Here is a 19,604-nt window from a genome sequence, read left to right as displayed (position 1 = left end):
CAACAACAACATTGACTCGTGTCGATGAGGTGAGTGTTCACACGCGTTCCTGTTTTTTACAGTAAATAAAGTTTCTTTGTATTAGAGGACGGAGCTGACACCGTTAATGAAAACGTTACTGACGCAGAGTAGCTTGTTGTTAGCTACCTGCTAGCCTAGCTTGTCATGGAGGGTTTTTTTTACTCTTAAATGAAATCATGCTAGGTGGTTATCGGTTTGAGAAGACGAGCTCCAGCCGGAGCAGCGGTGTTCAAGTGTGTTTTGTGTTCAACTGCATTGTGCTTCTGTGAAGAGAACATGACCCGAAGTCCTCTGCTCACAGGGGCAGGGGAAAGGTGAACACTATCAGAGCGTCACACAAATCATTGACTGGTTCTCATGGAAACCAACAAACTCACTGTGCAGGAGACGAGTCTCCCTCAGGTCTTAGTCAACAAGAGAGCAGGGGGGTCATGATTCAAACAGGGGTTATATAGAGGTCATTTGTAGGAAGTTGTCATTAGCATCTATTCACAAGGTAACCACACTGTCTTGTCCTCTTTCTCTTCGGGCTTTAATCTGATGCTGGAAGTTGTTTGTTTCCATCATGGAGGCTGCAGCTGACTTTCTCAAAGTGTTCCACCCTCAGGCCGGCGGATATTCTCTGACTCTCAGCCTCTTCCTCATCTTTCTAGGTCTTCTGTACTGGTGAGTAAACACTTCAGCAACTGTTCATGAAACTCTGCTTCTCTGTCCCAGTCGACTAATGCGCACACACGCGCACACACACACGCGCACACACACACACACACACACACACACACACACACACACAGTCAAACATCAGTTGAGTTTTCTAGTTAAAGTTTCTAGTTAAAGTTCCTATAATTTTGAAACTCCAAAAGTGTATTGTGGACTCAAACACTTCCCCCACCCCCTCCATCGGAATAGTGGTGAGTAGATAACGAGTGAATTTTAATTTTTCTGTGAACTATCCCTTCAAAGGTCCCAAATAATAAATCAAGCAGAATATTAATTTTGCTTTTATTCTTTTCATTCATCACTCATCAACACAGCTCTGTGTTCTGTCTTCTAGGTATTCAATTTACCCGTATTCTGTTCTTTCTCGATGTGGCATCAAACACCCGAAGCCGTTACCTTTATTTGGTAACATATTCATGTTTCGCCAGGTAAGACGTTGCATCAGCCTCCAACAAATTTTGATTTACCCCTCGTGTCCCTTCACTTTGTCTTTATATTTACCCTGTGTCAAATCATTGTCTAACCCATCAACTACCTCCCACAGCGAGAGACAGAGAGTGATGCCTCCATTAATTAGTTAAATTCCTCTCTGTTTTTGTCTGTGATTACACGTGAGTGTCAGTGCTGTCCCTTCATGTGAAAGAGTTGTGAGGCTGATTAGTTGTCACACTGTTAAATTACATTAGTTAACATTGTTCCTCAATCTTCTGTTCAGGGATTTTTCAACCCAATCGCTGATCTCATAAGGACACATGGCAGAGTTTGTGGGTAAATAAAATGACTTCACATATTTACACTTTCCACATTAAATGAAATGTAGCTCTGATTTTACTCTACTTGGTGTATATCAGGTACTATTTGGGTCGCAGACCGGTGGTGGTGGTCGCAGACCCTGACATGCTCAGACAAGTGATGGTCAGAGACTTCAGCAGTTTCCCAAACAGAATGGTGACAACACAACTAACTTAACTAAATCCGAACATATACTGTATATAATGTTTTTACTCGTCATGTGGTAAAGATAAAGGATGTTTTTACCTGTACTCTCCTGTTTTTCTGTACAGACGATTCGCTTCGCCACCAAGCCCATGTCTGACTGCCTGCTCATGTTGAGGAACGAGCGCTGGAAGAGGGTGCGGAGCATCCTGACCCCGTCCTTCAGCTCTGCAAAGATGAAAGAGGTGAGATAAGCAGACTTGTATTATTTTGACACTAGCTAGAATGAGCTGATAAGTTTTTTAAAAGACCATGGACGTGTGGAGTCTGAGGACACAGACAGAAAGTGGAGGAGTTAAACTTAACGTAACTTTCAAGGTTTGGTACAAAATATCTAAATTCTGTTTTGTTACGTTTTAACAAAGACAATATATCAAATGGTGATAATGAAATCACTGTTTAGTTCACGGCTTCAGTTACACAGCTTTCTTTGGAATTCAGGGTGAAGCCTGTTGGCCTTGTACTGCTGATGTTGTCTTATTAATTCATGGCCTCTGCTTTTAACCTAATGTATCAGGTGGAGACTCATTTACTGACTTGATTCCCCACAGTGCATCACATGCTCATCTTTTATTTATTTAAGAAAATATTATGCATTCAATCAGCATGAATCAGCATCAGAGTATTTCAGCTGTGTAGTGTGACTGTGAGCTTTTCTTGAATGATCAATATTAGACTTGAGTGATATTGAAAAGACAGATTTCACTCACAGCAGTTGTGACAAGTGTCGCTGTTTTCTCTTGTAGATGGTTCCACTCATCAACACAGCCACCAACGTTCTGATGAACAACCTGAATGTGTACGCAGAGTCAGGAGAGGCCTTTGACATCCACAGGTAGTGAAATGATCTAAATAAACAATAAACAAAGTCTATTCAAATGAAGGTGTCTCTTCCTGCCCTGCCTCATGTTTTTGCAAATGTTTTCGCAGATGTTTTGGCTGCTTCACCATGGATGTTATTGCCAGTGTGGCATTTGCAACTCAGGTGGACTCTCAGAAAAACCCAGATGACCCATTTGTCCGTCACGCTCAGATGTTCTTCTCCTTCTCTTTCTTCAGGCCCATCACGCTATTTTTTAGTGAGTCCAATGTATTGATGTTATTATTGTCTATAACATTATATATGTTTTGTAGATTGAGTCATGTGGATGCGTCCACATCCGGCATCTCAGGTTGGGTAAAATCAATGAATCTGATTTGTGTGTCCAGTTGCATTTCCTTTCATCGCGGCTCCTCTGGTGGGACTCATCCCCAACAAAAGACTTGCCAATATGAATCATTTCTTTATCAACTGTATCCAGAAGATCATCACGCAGAGAGAGGAGCAGCCTCCTGAACAGGTGAATCTTTGGGACATTTATTTATCTTAGCCTCAAGAACATTCCCACATTTTTCTTTTTGATCTGCGTGTTCTATGTATCATCTGCATCTCCTTCAAGTTTTTTTTCTGATATATAATTTTTTACATTAATCTATTGACCCTTACATTTTCTTGTAGAGGCGTAGAGACTTCCTTCAGCTGATGTTGGATGCTCGAACCAGCAAAGAGTCTGTGTCTTTGGAGCACTTCGATACACTGAACCATACCGATGAGCTCAATCACAGGAACCAGCCAGCTCAGTCAGCGCAGCCATCGGCCTCAGATCAGGAGGCGCATGGCAGGGCTCCTCAGAGAAAGATGATAACTGAGGATGAGATCGTGGGCCAGTCTTTTGTCTTCCTCCTGGCAGGCTACGAAACCAGCAGCAACACCCTGGGCTTCACCTGCTACCTGCTGGCCATCCACCCTGAATGTCAACACAAAGTACAGGAAGAGGTTGATGAGTTCTTCACTAGACATGTGAGTGTAATCACCCATGGTTTAATCTGATCTTCTTTGCTTCATTTAGTTATGACAAAAGACAGTTATGGGTTTTATCTTGTGCCACCTGTTTGTAGGAGTCACCAGATTACACAAATGTTCAGGAGCTGAAGTATTTGGACATGGTTGTTTGTGAAGCACTGCGCCTCTACCCTCCTGGATTCAGGTAGAAGATGATTTATGTATTTATATATGTTTAAAAAGGACCAAGACCATACGTTAATCACATATAAAGAAAAAAAACTATTTGAGGTATATCAATAGTGTAGAGCCAACATTTTCCTCTGCATTTTGTCCCACAAAGGTTTGCACGAGACATCGATCAGGACTGTGTGGTGAATGGACAGTTTCTCCCTAAAGGAGCATCGCTGGAGATCCCTGCGGGTTTCCTCCATTACGACCCCGAGCATTGGCCCGAACCTGAGAGGTTCATCCCTGAGAGGTAGGAGGCTGCTGGAGTGGTTAAACACAACTATAAGCCCACTACAATATTTTACTTACAAATGATAAATTCAGCTGGGTTACAACAAACACTTCTTTAAATGGATGTCACTATGATCAGATACTGGTGGATGTACATGCAAATCATGTCAGTGAATAGCCGTTACTTTCCCTGTTACTGACCTGATAGCTTGCAAAATAAATTTTACATCCACATCCATCTGAATTAAGCAATTCCTTATATTCATAGGAATTATTTTTAAATGCTGCTGAAAAATATGATATCATTATAAATAAATGTAGACAATATTGTTCCAACTGGTTTAACATAATATTTCAAACTCAAACTGTTGAGACTATTTAAAATAATAATAATAATTATTACTATATTACTTTGCATTCAATATAATATTAAAAAGATCTGTACAGAGCCACATGAACGCTGTATACATTTTGTTTACCTACAGATTCACACCAGAGGCCAAGGCCGGTCGACATCCATTTGTATATCTACCGTTTGGGGCCGGCCCCCGTAACTGCGTGGGCATGAGGCTCGCTCAGCTGGAGATCAAAATGGCTTTAGTTCATCTGTTTCACAAATACAACATCGTGGCCTGCACTGAGACGAAGGTGGGTTTCACACTTCAGACAACAATCTAATCAACATGACTGTACGGCTCGAAACTCACAAAGGAGTCATTTGCATGTATGCATGTATCTGAGGTGAAAATGGAAATACTCCTGCAGAGTTGCAGTCTGACAGCTAATAGATTTGTTTAAGGCTATAGATTGTGTCTGCATTTGCATCTGTCAATATCCCGTCATCCTACAAACACTGACATGTATATCAGTATCATAAAACGAGACTATCAAAGAGTTTTGTTTGTACAATCAAAGTGCATCCACAGTAGCAGCAGAGGTCATAGCTGTAAAAAAAAATCCAATCCAACAAGACAAACGAGACAAAAGCTGCTGCTCCCACACCTAACACGTGATAGTGCAGCTGTAAAAATACTTACTGTTGTCTGATTACTGTACTTTACCCTACATCTGCAAGCTACGTACAGTACACACACAGTACAACATGAAAGTCTTACATGTGGTATTTTCTTCTCTCCTTTGTGTAGGTTCCGCTCGAGTTGAAGTCATCGAGCACTTTAGGACCCAAAAATGGCATATTTGTGAAAATCACTAGAAGAAATTCGGGAGCGGATCAATTGAATTCGCCACCAGATGATTAGAAACTCACCGTTCATCTTCTTGGTTGGTGGTAAAAGTTATAAATCATCCAATAGGTCAATGGTGTAATACTTTCCAGGCTCTTTAATTTCCATAGATTACTTTTTTTAACTTTAAATTTAAGTACCATGCATACCTCAACCATTGTGCTCATCTCATGCCTTTTCATTGAGGGGGGAGAAGAGACTGGGCCTAATTTCTTTGCTGTCATAAATGACACTTGCACAAAACTGTGAACTCCCTACTGATGGCTTCATCAGTTAAATATAATAATGACAGAGGGAGCTGGAGGGCGTGTGAATAAAGACATAGGAGTGAACAACGGAGAAGAATTGTGCTCTACTGAAAGAGCAACCAGCATTACTGTTTCTGAGGCTGTTGTTTTGAACAGGCTCAAACTGCACTGTCAGTTTATTTTTGTGATTCCACTCATGTGAAATTGCGTGCTCTATTTAAGCTGCGTACTACTTCCATTACAAGCCACTTCACAAACCACCTCCACCCTCCTCTCTGGGAGTTCCCAGAACAGAGACATACCACCAAATATAAGTTACTGCAATTGTTGAAATCTACTTAATCTAGTCGAGAGTGGTCGCTGCTGATTTGTAGTTTTTATTTCACTATTAGAAAGTGTTGACAGGTTTGAACAACGAGTGTCAGGGTCACTTAAATGGGGAAAATAAGATTTCGAGAATAAGGCCATAATATTAAGAGAATACATTTGTATTTTTTAGGCTATGTGTAATTTTAAAGGGGGAATATCAGAACATTAGCCTGTCGCCTATGTTAAAACCAGGAATGTGGAGCATCTTGTTAAGTTCTGCTTTTTGTAGATTTCACAAATAACAAAAATATTTGTTCTAAAGAAAGAACCACGTAGACCTCTTGCCCATTCTGTTGGTTGCTGGTTATTTCCACAAAAAAAGAAATGGGTTAGTGTTTTTACTTAATTCCTGTAATATGAGTTTCTTCACAATTACAACTTAATTGATCTAATATTTTGACTTTATTCCTTAAATCTCAGAATTTTCTATCTTTTATCTGGCCCTAATACTCCATCATAAGTTTGCACTGTGGAATTATGATTTATTTTATGTGATGCCATTAATTTTTTATTCTCATTGAAACATCTGCTCTGTTGAATTTTAACCCGTGCGTTGGGAGTGAGTCTGAGTTCATGAATTCTAAATGAAATCATTAATCCAGTTTAAGTTTGAATAAATGCAATAAGTTTTCTGATGATGATGATTCACCATGTGTGTGTAAAATGTGTGTAGTTCAGTGACTAAAGAGATTTCTTATTATTAATTCATTAAACAGTTAAAATAAAGGTGTTAAATAATGACAAAGAATACATTGATGGCTTTTTTAAACTTTTTAACTTTTTTAACTATCAGCAAACATCATTCCATATCTTGACTGAGAGTTTAACCTCTGGGAGATGTACTAACCCAACTAAACACAAAATAATAGACACCCCCAACCATAAATGTTAACTGTAGCAACTAAAGCAATATATTTCTATACATTCTGTCTTATGAATACATGTATATAATCAGTTCTTCATCTCTTCTTCATCCCTTCTGCTTCTCTATGTTTCAGAGGTAAATATTAAAAATATCAAGTGTATAAATGAATAGATCAAACCAAAGCTTTTACTTCAGTACATTTCTCAATACAGGATTAACCGTAACTACTTCTTCCACCATCAACAAAGGCACTGGCCGCTATTGTGCAAAGCAAAGATGATCCCATAATTAGGTTTGTTTTTTTTCACCCTGACCAAACCTTTCAGTGTGGGAAACATCAGCATTATGTGTAGTCAATAACATACTCTGGATAAATCTGCTGTTTCTCAAAGATAACATAGATGCTGGGGCTGCTCACGTTGTCAACACAGCTGTCATAGAAGGTTCTGCCATTTGCTTTCGGTGGCGGTCGGACAAAGCTGCTCGATCCCTTGGTGTACTCCCCCACCAGGACCAGAGCAACGAACATGATCTTGTTCATGGTGCTTTTGATGCAGGCATACCTGTCCGAGTAGGATGCATCTCTGGCAAAGTAGCTCCCTAATAAATGAGTAAGTGTTAGTATGGGCAGGAAAACGTGATGGGTTCTTTTCTAGCTACCTTTGTTACAAGTATGCTGCTTTTTACAGTTACTGCTCTACACCAAAACACAGCACAGTACTAATAAATAATAATTTTCCATCAATATTGGATACTTTGAATTGTAGTCATTACGTCTCCCAATAGTAAGAAGTAAGAAATAATAAGCAAGATTATGCAAAAACTACTCGCATACCCTCCACTCCCTAAGCCCCAAGAAAGAACCCATTCAATTTTGGTTCAGATCCAGGAATTACTTTTCATGTTCTTTGACATTGCGAGATGGGACATTTAGGGGACTGATATCTATAAGTGTGTGCGAATAAGTGATTTGATTGAATTTAAGGAGACTGTTGAGCCTTGGCAGAGGTATGAGCTCTACTGAATGCCGTTCTATTCCGATTACTGGAATGGCTGCTGAGGCCGTCGTACTCTACCTTTGCCGTAGGCCACACCGTGGACACCACACATCCTCCAGTCAAAGTTTTGCTCAGAGATGGCCTGAATCAGGGACGCATCAGTGCCATGGAACAAATACTGCTGATTCACAGGTTTCCTTCCATTTCTCTCTGTCATCTGCTCTTTCTGCCTGAACACGCAAAAAAGCATATAAAGCGTCATAAAGCATATATGTAGACATTAAGTAATTTACACTCAAGTAGGAGTGCAGTACTTTACCCTCGTGAATAATTTATCTCTATACAAATAATATATAACGCGTTTACTCGAGATAGATTTGGCTGTAGACTGAGTTTATAACCTGTGGGCCGAGTCAGGCTAACTATTTTCATATGTAGCAGAGTGGGTATAACAGACACTTCTCATTTCGGCTATTCTGGCTCTTTAATATTTACCATTGAAAGACTTTCCACAGTGAAGGGTTCTGGATCCTCTTGATGCTGTTAATTCTGCTCAGAGGCATAGTGCTCCTGAATAACTTCTCAATCATATTATGGTCCTTTGCAGAGTTGGAGAGAAGTACGTGCTGAAACACAACAGATAAAACAAGTCATTAATGAAGTTTATATTCAATCTTTATTAAGAAACAGAACATCGTAAAAACTAGAACTTTACAAATCATACCTCCATCGGGGATAACCCCCCGTCTCAACTTGTTAAGGGAAGAAGAAATAACTGGAATTACCGCACTGCTGGTTTATTCCTCTGCCAACTAGTGCAGTTTCCGTATACAAATTTAAACAGTTTTTTCCCCCCAGAGTCATATAAGGTCATTGTGATCTTTGACCACTGAAATCTGATCAGTTAATCAGTGAGTCCAAGTGAACGTTTGTACCAATTTTTATAAAAACAATCCCTCAAAACATTCTTGCGACATCACGTTCACGATAATGGGACAGACGGGCGGACAACCTGAAATCATAGTGCCTCAGACCAGTACCTGTAGCCGGCACAGACGCATTAAAAATAAAGCCAAATAATAAATGCTGTAAAGATACCTTGAATCCAAAATCGGACAGGGCTTTCATGTCCCAGTAGGATGGGACAATTTTGTCCATGGAGGAGCTGGAGCTGTGTGACGAAGTGCTACAAAAGGAAACAAACATACAGTACGACCTGTCTGACTGATGACGTCACGTGAGACATGAAAATCTTTGTCTGGAAGTGTTAATGATAATACAGTACCTATCCAGCTTCACCTTCACGTCTTGGGCAGACACAAAGCAAGGCCTCCGTCTGACCTCTCTCTTAGTTTTGTATTTTAAGTTCTCTTGATACATCAGCGGCTTCCCCAGGTGAAGAACATAATGCTGATTGCCAGCACTAAAAGGGATCTCTGTGTCTCCCTCTGCCAGGTACAAGTTCTCCAGAGTTTCTGAAGTGACAGAAGCTTGTTGGTCACCCTGAAGACAACAAACAAGAGCACAGTGAGCTCCATTTATCAAATGTGGGACAATTAATCAGAGTGAAAACAGGGATATAACAAAGAGCCTGAGCTGTGTTATTAGTACAAATGTGACTCGCCTGTCCGTACTCCAGCCATATCCCCTTTTCATCTTTCCAGTACCAAAGCCACCGTGTAGTGAGAATGAAGTGAGGGGGCTTTGACACAGAGGAGGCAGTGGACAGTCGACGAACTGGAGACCCTTCATATGTCATCCTCATAAAGTCAACTCCCCTCACAACGGTTGACAGAGAGCTGAAAGCAAGCAAAGTACTGTAAATCAGGTGATTATACAAATCACGGAATTGAAATATATGTTTCTATTAGAAACTCAAAAGACAATTCCAGTGTTTCTTTATTCATGCACCTTCGAAGTCCCATTAAACTGAAAATCCCTGAACTCAATTCTTGAGTTGTGGAGCTTGCATCTTGTCCAGGGTCACAGTAGGCTTCCTCAATGTCTTCCATATTAGGCAAGTCCTTCCAGGTCTTGCCATCTCTGTCTAAAACCTGCCATTTGTAAGGTAAGTGCCAATGGATGCGGACACACTTCCCTGGGGAAGAACACAAGGATACGAAGGCACCAATTTAGCCTGTGATAGATATATAGTAATTATTTATTTTAGCAGTTACTGCACTGGAGATGTGACCTGCGTTACTGTTACCTTTGAAGCTGCAGTGTCTGCGAATGAAGAAGAGGCAGATTTCATTCCTCTCAGCATCAGTTGTGGGTTTAGATGCACAAACAGGACCTGGGGGGGATCCAGAGGTGCTGTGGGAAGGCGACCGAGTGGGCATTTTCACCTCTGCTGGCACTGAGGAAGGCACACATACAATCTCTTTTATAAGATGATTGGGGGGGGTGGAAACAGAAATTCAACATTTTTTACAAGCAATGAATAATCTTGTACCTGGGACAGCAGCAGCAAGCTGACCCATGATGATGTATTTATTCCTGTAGATCTCACACAGGTTGTTAATAGTCTCCTGACTCAATCCGCGCAAAATCTTGTTTCCTTTTGCATCAATGTTATGGATTCTCTTACACGAGGATCCGAACGTACAGTCCCCCTTGATGTAGTGAAGGCAGACATGAAGCTTGCTGCAGGAGGTGCTGAACCTGCAGGTGCCATGCTCACCGTGGCCTCTGTTGTAATGTGGGCATATCTACACAGGTATATAAAAAGGATTTCATTCAGAAATGTGTATTTTCTACACAACAGCAACTGGACTCTGAATTTACACCTGGAGCTCCCACTGCTGCTGGTGAAGCTTACCTCAGGAAGCAGATAGGGATCATTCTGCAGCAACAGCTGGAACAGCTGCTTTTCCGTAAAGTCTTGAAGACCGAATCTCTTTAAAATGTCTGCATTGTAAGGAGAAGCCAGACTATGGGGATTGAGTCTAAAAAAAAAAGAAAAAAAAAAGGCAAAATGAGTTTATGGCTAAATTTTAAAGTCCATCTTCAGTTGGACTTAAGTGGATTTAAATTTGTGTTTTCTGTCGTAAGTTGTGTATCTTTATGGAAGTTTTATTTTGAAGGGTCAGCAACGGAAGTTGTTCTGTTTTGACTAGTTTTGAAAAACTAAAGGTGTCCTGGTTCAAGCCTCATTCTTCATGTCCTTATAATAATATTAACTTTTAATACAGGTGAATTAAACTCTCGGCTACATTTATAATGGTTAATAGGGAGAGAGAGATAGAGAGAGAGAAAGGTGTGTGTGTGTCAGCTGCTCCTGCGGAGGCTGATCAGAAACTGAAAGTAAACAGGTTTTTCTCCTCTCACCGTAAACTCCTCTGATGGAGTTGTTTGTCCAATGTTGGTGGAAGTAAGGCCGTTAAGTCAGTTCCCTCTTCTCAACTAACGTTTCTGTGGCTCACACACAAATTACATGACTCGAGAGGCAGGACACCATAGTTAGATATCTTAGTTTGATCAATTCTTATGGTTATGAAAAAGTGACGTTATCAAACCGCGGTTCATCGTAAAAATGGTTAATCCCGACATCCATCCATGGCAGCCTTCAGTTGTCATAAAAACTCAAAGCAGTTTAGTTTGTCCAGGAGCAGGTCCTCTCTACAGAGGCCGCCATGGACAGACTAAACACCTTAAACAACACTAAAACAACAATTCATACAATTTTGATGAAATACACAACTGAAAACATCACTGTGATTATTTTATTTCAGTCAGACAACTCACGTTCAAATGTTTAGCAGTAGAACATAGTTTGTATTTAGCGTCTAGACTCCAATATAATTACACAGATATAATGGGAGTGACGAGCAGATTCTTGTAACCCCGCCTGTGGAGCCTGCAGGTGGATGCTGGGGCGGTGGAGGGGCTGAAGCAGGTGGAAGCAATACTGCAGCAGCAGTGCGAGCAGAGGGGGTGATGGGAAATGTATCTGCTTAAATAGGAGGCCTAATAAGGTGGATGCGTATAATGGATGATTGTAGAGAATGAGGTATGTCACATGATTGGGGCTTTCTGAACTAGCTGGCAGGGTTCTTCTCCATATTCTATTTCTATCAATAGATCCCTTTCACCTAAACCTTACACACTTGACCTTTAAACTGTCAGACCTACTGGTGTTCCAGTCTGAACAGCAGGAGGCCACTTACCCAAACGTGCAGTCTCCGCAGACATAATACTTGCACAGGTGGAGGCCGTCGCACTGCGGACAATCTCCGGGTTTCCTCTGACAGAGGCGCAGACTGGTCTTAGCCACCAGCAGACTGTCCGGACTCATCGTGGAGCCGCCGGTGGCCTTCTCTCTGCCTGACCTGATGCATATTCTACCGTCGTCGAACAGGACGCTCCGCAGCACCGGGGAGGTCACACCGGGGAAACTCCTCACGATTTTCTCGTTCAGCCGCCTCGAGTCCAGACTTCCCTGGTGGTCGCACAGGGTCCTGATGACAAATGTAGAAATGGTGGAGTTCATCCTGAGACAGGCTCGTTCAGCAGACAGACTCGAGGAGCTGCTCGGAGGAGTTGATGTCGCTCTTTGTTACAGAGAATTGAAACCGAAACTTAATTGAAAAACAAGGAAAGGAAAAGTTGAAGCCCTGCCCTTACCAACAACACAAATGTTTTTTCATTTGAAAACATTTAAAGTGAGGAGTGAAACGTGCTATAGTTGGTACCTACAATCTCAAAAGCTTCCATGTTAATGTCACATTTAAAAAAAATACAAATAGTTCCCCTGAAATACAATAAAACTCGACAGCTTTCCATTCTTCTCGGTTTTTACGGAAGCACTTGAAGGCAACACGCAGCCCATAGCAACCACTGCAGGAGTTTCGTGCACCTTAGCAACCATGGAGAACAAGGAAGTGACAGAACAAGAGCACAAACTTCTTCTCTGCAGCCGAATCCAACAACTCAGGTCAGACACACACGTTTTTAAAGAACATACTTCGAGATGGGTCCGTTAATAAAGAAGGTTTCATTTCATGGTAATAAACTCCACGGTTAAACTGTTTGTTGCTAAACGCTAAGTATGAGTAGCCACGTAGAGCTAAGTGGTAATTGTAGTTCTGTCTGTCTATCTATCTATGTATCTGTCTGTCTGTCTGTCTGTCTGTCTATGTATCTATCTGTCTGTCTATCTATCTATCTATCTATCTATCTATCTATCTATCTATCTATCTGTCTGTCTGTCTGTCTGTCTGTCTGTCTGTCTGTCTATGTATCTATCTATCTGTCTATCTGTCTATCTATCTATCTATCTATCTATCTATCTATCTGTCTGTCTGTCTGTCTGTCTGTCTGTCTGTCTATGTATCTATCTATCTGTCTATCTGTCTATATATCTATCTATCTATCTATCTGTCTATATATCTATCTATCTATCTATCTGTCTATCTATCTATCTGTCTATCTGCCTATCTGTCATTGTTCATCAGTCTATCATCAATCTTTTAACCTTCCCTTCATCTATCTTTCATCTCTTTCTATGTATCATCCATCATAATTTCTATCAAGTACATATCTATTGCCCATCATCTCTATTAATCATTATTCATCTATCTATCTGTTATTGTTTTTTTATTTATTTATCATCCATTCTTCTTTCTATTTACCTTATTTCCATATTTCTATCAAGCATCTATTCATGGAACTATATAAAATAAAAGTACAGGGTTACAAGTTTTCCCTCATTCTTTAAAATAAACTAGTTCAAATCATAACTCGCAGAATTAAATGTTTAAATTGTTTGAATACACCATGAACAGTTTTTCTAAGTATTAATTTATACCTTCCAACTTAAAGCTACTAAACCTTTAAAATCAATCCTTTCTCTTGGCTGACTGAAGTTGTTGTCATTTACCTCAAGGAGTTCCAATGCAGCTCTGCTGGCAGAGAATGACCTGTTTGAAAATTTCGGCGTCCGTTTGGATCTACACGTCCAGCTGTTCCAGGCCGGGGGGGAGGGTCCGGAGGCCGCAGGAGCCTCTCAGCTGGAGGGTGGAGTGAGTGACATTCAGTGTAAAGTCTTACACACATGTATGTGTGTGTGTGTGTGTGTGTGTCAGTCTCTGCCACCTTCACATAGAGGAGTGATTAGCCAACTGGACTCAGCTGTACTCATCACCCTGTTACAGCTGCTCTGATGAGCCACTCCACACCCACAACAACATTATTCTCTCTCATGGTCACAGAACAGGATTAAAAGTTGAAAACACAACCAGAGGGAAACAAAATCTAATACTTTTTAAGTTGTAAGAATAACGACAAATCATATTGCTGCAGTTAGCAGCCATTTTTGTGGTTTCCTGACATAGTCTTAGGAAGGGTGATTGAAATGATCTCCCAGAATTATAGATTAATGGTCATGAACGATGATTTAATTATGTCCCTGTGTGTGTTATTAGGGACGGAGACGGAGGTCTCGTTGCTACACATCAGATCGCCTCCTACAGGAACAGAAACTTTATGTCGCACAGACTGAAATAACAGAGACACAACAAGGTCATGAGGATCTCAAACAGAGACATGAGAGAATCCAGGACAACTACAAGGTTAGACTATAAAACACCCTTGCACAAAAAGATAACAACAAACCAGCAAAATGTTCCCTTTACTCATTTTAACATTCTTTCTGCTTGTGTTTCCAGGCCTCTTTGGAAGAGTCGGAATTGTGTCTGGCAGAGATCAGGAAGGCCAAGAAAGATTTTGAACGCAGAACGCTGAAACCTATGAAGGACAACAGTCTGGAAATAAAGAAGCCAGAGAGGGTGCTGCAGTACCTCCAAGACAATTCGAAGGTAAAACACTGGTTTGGTTTAGTGCTGTCAACAAAAGTGTAAAAACAATGTGAGTGTGCATCGGGCTCTAATATTCTAATATCTTGTATTATTTTTAAACTCATAGATGTTTTACTTCCTCTTTTCTAACAACATTGTGTTTCAATACATTCATTATTTGTGCATGTTGGAGCAAAATGGAAAATATATAGCATGTGTTTCCCTAAACTGAAACAGGACACCCAGTTGGAGAAGTTACATCTGAAGAGCCAAGCACTGAAGGTCGAGGAGAAGAAGCTCCAGAAGCAACTGCAACTTAAAAAGGAAACAGGAAAAGATGAGTACGAGGAGGTGAAAGAGAAATTGTTTTTTTTTTTATAACGAGGCTAAGAAAGCAGAAAGATGGTTTAATTATGTCCCAGTACTTTGTGAGATACAGAGTTTGGTAAGAAAACAATGAATCAAGAGTTAGTTAATCCTATTTATGCCTATAACTATTTATCAAATAAATGTACCATTTAAATGATGATTGCCGTTTTTAAAGCGTAACAATGTGGGGTGTTGTGTGTTGTTTTTAGGGAATCATCCAGGAGAACAGCGATCAACGATCTTACGTAAATCTTGAAGAACTTAAAGTCAAAAGTTTGATAGTGCATCGTGTCCTCAGTTCACACAAGGTTAGAGAGAGACAATTGTTTCCACACTGATATGATGTAAATGTACCCCACCACGTCAGTTCATCTTCTTCATCGTGTGTGTGTGTGTGTGTGTGTGTGTGTGTGTGAGCAGGAGAAGCTGCAGAGTGCGACAATTGAGTTGACAGAGTTGAGCAATGACATCAGCAACAAGGAGCAGATGCTGGTAAAACTTGAGGAGATACAGCAGACTGAAGAGGTCGGTTATCAGTTTGAAAATGTTCATCAAATAACTTTAAGATCAATATATCAAATATAATAGTTCATGCAAAGTTGGGTTTTCTCTCTTCAGGAGTGTTTGAAGGCTGAGGCCCTGAACCAACACCTGTGCTGCCAGATGACAGATTATGAAGCTCCTGATATCACAGAGTACACGCAGCTCAAATACAAACACAAGACGCTGCGATACAGGATTCACAGTTTGGAGCGGAAGGTCGGGATTGCTGAGGTAAACCTGATATTTGTTTAATTTCGTTTCCCAAACACAATCAACTCTGTGAAAGTTGTTTTTTTTTTCTTGTCCGCTTTTATCAGACCACAGCATGACTCAGTCCAGCTGAAAATAAAATGTTGTGTGACAGTCTCCAAAACAATGAGCTCTCTCTTTTCTGTCCTCACCAGATGGCCTCGAAGACCCACAGTGAAGCCGGGAGCAAACAGAGAGCCACTCTCACTTCTGCAAACAGCGCTGCAGCTGGAGCGAGGCCTGGGGAAGACCACGTCCCAGTAAAGCTGCCGCACATAGCAGAACGCAACACGGAGAGGCCGACGGAATTCATCAGAGAATGAACGGATGGAGGGAAACTTTAGAAAACAGTAGCAAATGCCCCGTTCACAATATTATTAATTATTCAACTTTAATTTTATTTGTTGCAACCATTTGATGCTTCCTTGTAATATTGGTCAGACAATACAGAAAGACTGTGGGTTTGAAGGTTCCTGAAGTTTAATTTATATTTTAGTCAAACTCACCATGTGTCTAAATTGTGCAGAAGTCCTCTAAATGTAAAAGCTCAATTTTACCCAATTGCAATAAATAATTAGAACCTTTGACCACGTTAATCCCATCAATTCATCTCCGAGTTCATTTGTACTAAATTTAAGATAAAATGAGCCTACTGCCACTGTCTCAGAGGCATACAGATGATAGTTACTGTAAATACAGTGCGATCAATCCAATGCACGTTCACTTATAATGTAAAGTCTCCTGGATGTAAAATTGAATTTATTCAATATAAAACAGAGGAAAGAAAAATCCACCTCAGGCTCGACAAACTATTTTCTTTATTAGAAAGAAATCCTTCAGAGGTATAAGCTCTCAAAGAACTCCAAATGTTATGATGTTACATGCTATATGTACAGTTATATACATAAAAGTGCAATGTCACAATGGGTAAGCTGTTTATTATTAATTCTGTCGTATTACTGTTTGGGAAATGGCATCATTACTTCTTCACTCCTTCCTGCGCTGCAGTTTTTTCAGAAACACGGAATCTGACATGAAAATGCGACAGAACGTCTCAAGTTCCTCTAAAACATTTTCCAAGGCACTTTCACAGGTACATACTACAGATGTAGAGAACACCACAGAGGAGCTGAACGCCTACAGGCATAACTGAGATCTATTGTTGATGATGGTACATACAGTGACAAAAGCACATTTTACACAACTGGCTTCATATTGTAGGTGGGACATCTGTATCTCTAGATTATAATTATATATCATTTTGTTCTAAATTAAAGTCATTTCTACCCAACAAAGATAACAATAAAGATTTAAAAAATAATAAAAGTTAGTAATTCAGAAATCAAATTAGCTTTTGATTATTACACACAAGTCTGTCAAGTCAACAATGGTGTAAACCTGCAGTTAGAGAGCATCACTAATTCATTGCAAACCAAACCTCTTCTTCTAGGAGTTATTATGCTGAGACAAATATTCCCAGGACATGCATCCGATTCAGTTATTTCTAAAGTACAGAGGTTCACGTACAAAGACACGACAAAGGGGGACACAGTCACACAGCTGGAACTCACTGGCACAGACTCTTACGTGGCTATTGCATTCTGAAATCATTACGTGACCCTGGACGCTTGTTCCATGCGTCGCACGTCAGCCATTTAAAGTGTCATCTTCTGCAAAAGCAACACAAAAAACACACAACCCAAAGTTTCAGCTGACAGGACCGGAGGGGCCTTGAAGCACGCTGCTGATTTCAGAGACTTAAACAGACAAAAGCAAAGGAAGCAGGGTGAAACGTATCAGGAGGCTTTTACACTAACAGTCTTTAGGTCCATGGCTACTGGCAGCACTCCCATAGGGCGCTGCATTAAGTCTATACACATCAATCTATATGAAGAATCCATGCTTTACACTTATACAGCCATGTCTTTGGGTAGATAAAGCAAAAGCAAGGCATAACAGAAACTATGGCATGTGTTTCACAGCGTATAATCGCCAACGTGTTGTATATACTGTAGTTAGATCATAACTTTTCACACTGCTCCCTATACAGATGTAAAGGCATAATTTATTAGGCATATTTTATCCCTTCATCAGTTGCTGATGCAGGAATTCATGAATGCATCAAAGTGTACAATGAAGTAGTGGTTTTATCCAATCATCAGATCTCCTTCCCGGCGAAATGGAATATATATATATATATATATGCAAATATTTGTCAGCAAATCCAGCACAGAGGTGATTCTTTGCACATTACTGAGACACAACTCACAACGGTTATTTCCACAGAAAGTTGCAGAGAGTGAATCAGTCCTAGTATTTAAAGAGTACCATTGGTTATTAAAGTCTCTGCAGGCCTGTTATCAGTCCAACCTTCACACCAGGTCTGTCCAGGAAGTCACAGCACCCTTAAAACGGTTTTACATTTCACCTACATCTCAGAGTCAGTAAGGCCTTCACAGACCCTCCGAGGTCCCTTCATCAAGTTCTGTTTCAGGTTCAGTGGTAAACGGAGGAGCTACTGTACGTGCACCGTGTTTTGTTCAGGTACATGATCCTCTGTAAACTAAACTAGCTAGAACACATCTTCTAAAACCTTGAAGGAAGCCTTTGTGATTTGTTGTTTGTGTTTATTAAAAGAAGATGTTAGATAATATCAATCTAAGCATTTTAACACATAAACATGTTATTGACACAGAAGTCTACACTGCAACTCCTACGCCGCCTTTCAAATCTTGCCAGAGTCCAGTTTCTGGTCTCAAATGTCTTTTCCTGCTTAGGTCCACGTATGTTACACGCTCTTAGATTTGTTTGCACTACGTCCATGAAGTACTCTGCAGCCCCCTGGAAGTGGATTTAAAGTTCTTGGTTTATATCTCTGGTTCTCGTCCCGGAGGTTACATGGTGCAGGACTTGTCCAGAGGATCCTGAGGATTCGTGGCTGGAGGTTGCACAGCCTGGCCGGACTTGGGCAGAACCATGGGCTTGGGCCTCAAGGCGGGGGGTTTGAGCTGCACCCCCATGCGGGGCGCTACCATCGGCTTGAAGGTGCTCATCGTGTCGCTGGAGGAGCTGGTGCTGCGGCGGAGGGGCGGCTCGGTGTTGGCTGTGGACCTCAGCATTACACCGTGGATGGGGCTGAGGGACTCGCTGGAGCTGGCGGGCGTGGGACCCCCGCCGCTGCTGCCGGAGGTCTGCCGCTGCTCCAGGGTGTCCAGCACCACGTCCGGGGCGTGCTTGGCTGAGCTCTGCCGCTCCAGCTCACGCAGCTCATTCAGAGCAGTGTTCATGGTTTCCTCTATGTCCTGCAGGAGAGAAAGAGAGTGAGCGTCAGGGAGGATATGAAGGCACGATAATGACATGATGTCGAGATGACTGGGAAACAAGGTAGAACAGAGAAATGAAAAGATGATAAACTAACAGAAGACATACAAGTAAGAAGGTGGAGTTAGAAGGAAACAGAAACTGTGTTAAGAGAAACTCAAGTTTCAAAAAAACACCAAGCATGCGTCTTCCAGGCAGAAAGGTAGAGAATTACTTTGCATCAGCACCTCTCCTCCTGCATGCTAATGACTTTGGAAATGCAGAGATGACGTGGTATGTTCATCTGAGCATGCTCCCAGTTTGCAGGCAGACAGCCCAGCACAGTTTAACAGGCTCTCTGTGACCTCTGCTTTCTAACTTTACAAGCAATATTAATGGCTCTGCTATTTAAAAATATGTGACCGCAGTTAAAACAGAGCCATCGCCTCCCTGAGTGCTTCAACACTCAGGATGACCAGTGACGTGATGGTACAGTTTGAAAAATAGCATTTCATCTTATTTAAATCTTTGTACGTGAAGAATCCCTGTGTCGGACTACATCCCCTGCTGTCTGCCTGTGAAGCTCGTCTTTTGCGTGAAT

The 19,604-nt window shown here is 41.1% G+C and overlaps 4 protein-coding genes and 1 long non-coding RNA gene across 13 annotated transcripts in view; 2 read left to right on the top strand and 3 right to left on the bottom strand.

Annotated features, from left to right (window-relative positions):
• Positions 1 to 531: 531 nt before the first annotated feature.
• On the bottom strand, positions 532 to 3,363 carry LOC138410776 (uncharacterized). The gene is made up of 4 exons (XR_011243357.1): positions 3,224 to 3,363; positions 2,448 to 2,585; positions 1,780 to 1,905; positions 532 to 742 (listed from the first exon to the last, which is right to left on the bottom strand). It is a non-coding gene; the product is annotated as an uncharacterized lncRNA (long non-coding RNA).
• tbxas1 (thromboxane A synthase 1 (platelet)) lies at positions 550 to 6,630 on the top strand. Its single transcript, XM_069527766.1, has 13 exons — positions 550 to 687; positions 1,076 to 1,169; positions 1,457 to 1,509; positions 1,593 to 1,689; positions 1,806 to 1,922; positions 2,484 to 2,572; positions 2,668 to 2,816; positions 2,947 to 3,077; positions 3,236 to 3,577; positions 3,676 to 3,764; positions 3,903 to 4,040; positions 4,507 to 4,669; positions 5,167 to 6,630. The coding sequence occupies exons 1-13, from the start codon at positions 587 to 589 to the stop codon at positions 5,278 to 5,280; spliced, it is 1,677 nt and encodes a 558-aa protein (XP_069383867.1). The 5' UTR covers positions 550 to 586; the 3' UTR covers positions 5,281 to 6,630.
• An 8-nt stretch (positions 6,631 to 6,638) lies between these two features.
• Positions 6,639 to 12,321, bottom strand: parp12a (poly (ADP-ribose) polymerase family, member 12a). Its single transcript, XM_020106503.2, has 11 exons — positions 11,915 to 12,321; positions 10,567 to 10,693; positions 10,201 to 10,456; positions 9,955 to 10,104; positions 9,657 to 9,843; positions 9,370 to 9,544; positions 9,031 to 9,248; positions 8,844 to 8,931; positions 8,241 to 8,371; positions 7,824 to 7,975; positions 6,639 to 7,347 (listed from the first exon to the last, which is right to left on the bottom strand). The coding sequence occupies exons 1-11, from the start codon at positions 12,235 to 12,237 to the stop codon at positions 7,091 to 7,093; spliced, it is 2,064 nt and encodes a 687-aa protein (XP_019962062.2). The 5' UTR covers positions 12,238 to 12,321; the 3' UTR covers positions 6,639 to 7,090.
• A 225-nt stretch (positions 12,322 to 12,546) lies between these two features.
• On the top strand, positions 12,547 to 16,290 carry cfap263 (cilia and flagella associated protein 263). The gene is made up of 9 exons (XM_020106504.2): positions 12,547 to 12,681; positions 13,633 to 13,768; positions 14,171 to 14,317; positions 14,414 to 14,563; positions 14,780 to 14,893; positions 15,121 to 15,219; positions 15,332 to 15,436; positions 15,530 to 15,685; positions 15,859 to 16,290. The coding sequence occupies exons 1-9, from the start codon at positions 12,614 to 12,616 to the stop codon at positions 16,024 to 16,026; spliced, it is 1,143 nt and encodes a 380-aa protein (XP_019962063.1). The 5' UTR covers positions 12,547 to 12,613; the 3' UTR covers positions 16,027 to 16,290.
• A 214-nt stretch (positions 16,291 to 16,504) lies between these two features.
• Positions 16,505 to 19,604, bottom strand: part of srgap1a (SLIT-ROBO Rho GTPase activating protein 1a) — a 72,656-nt gene continuing 69,556 nt past the window's right edge. For 8 of the 9 annotated variants that reach the window (XM_020106498.2, XM_020106496.2, XM_020106497.2 and 5 more), the window contains exon 22: positions 16,505 to 19,005. In XM_020106498.2, coding sequence (XP_019962057.1) covers positions 18,598 to 19,005 — 408 coding nt within the window. In that variant the 3' untranslated portion in view covers positions 16,505 to 18,597. The remainder of the gene's footprint in view (positions 19,006 to 19,604) is intronic. The other variant, XM_069527765.1, reaches the window with a different exon arrangement.

Source organism: Paralichthys olivaceus, chromosome 7, assembly GCF_024713975.1.
Source record: "Paralichthys olivaceus isolate ysfri-2021 chromosome 7, ASM2471397v2, whole genome shotgun sequence".
NCBI lineage: Eukaryota > Metazoa > Chordata > Actinopteri > Pleuronectiformes > Paralichthyidae > Paralichthys > Paralichthys olivaceus.
The sequence above is the reverse complement of the archived record's forward strand: the minus strand, read 5'-3'. Positions and strand labels throughout refer to the sequence as shown.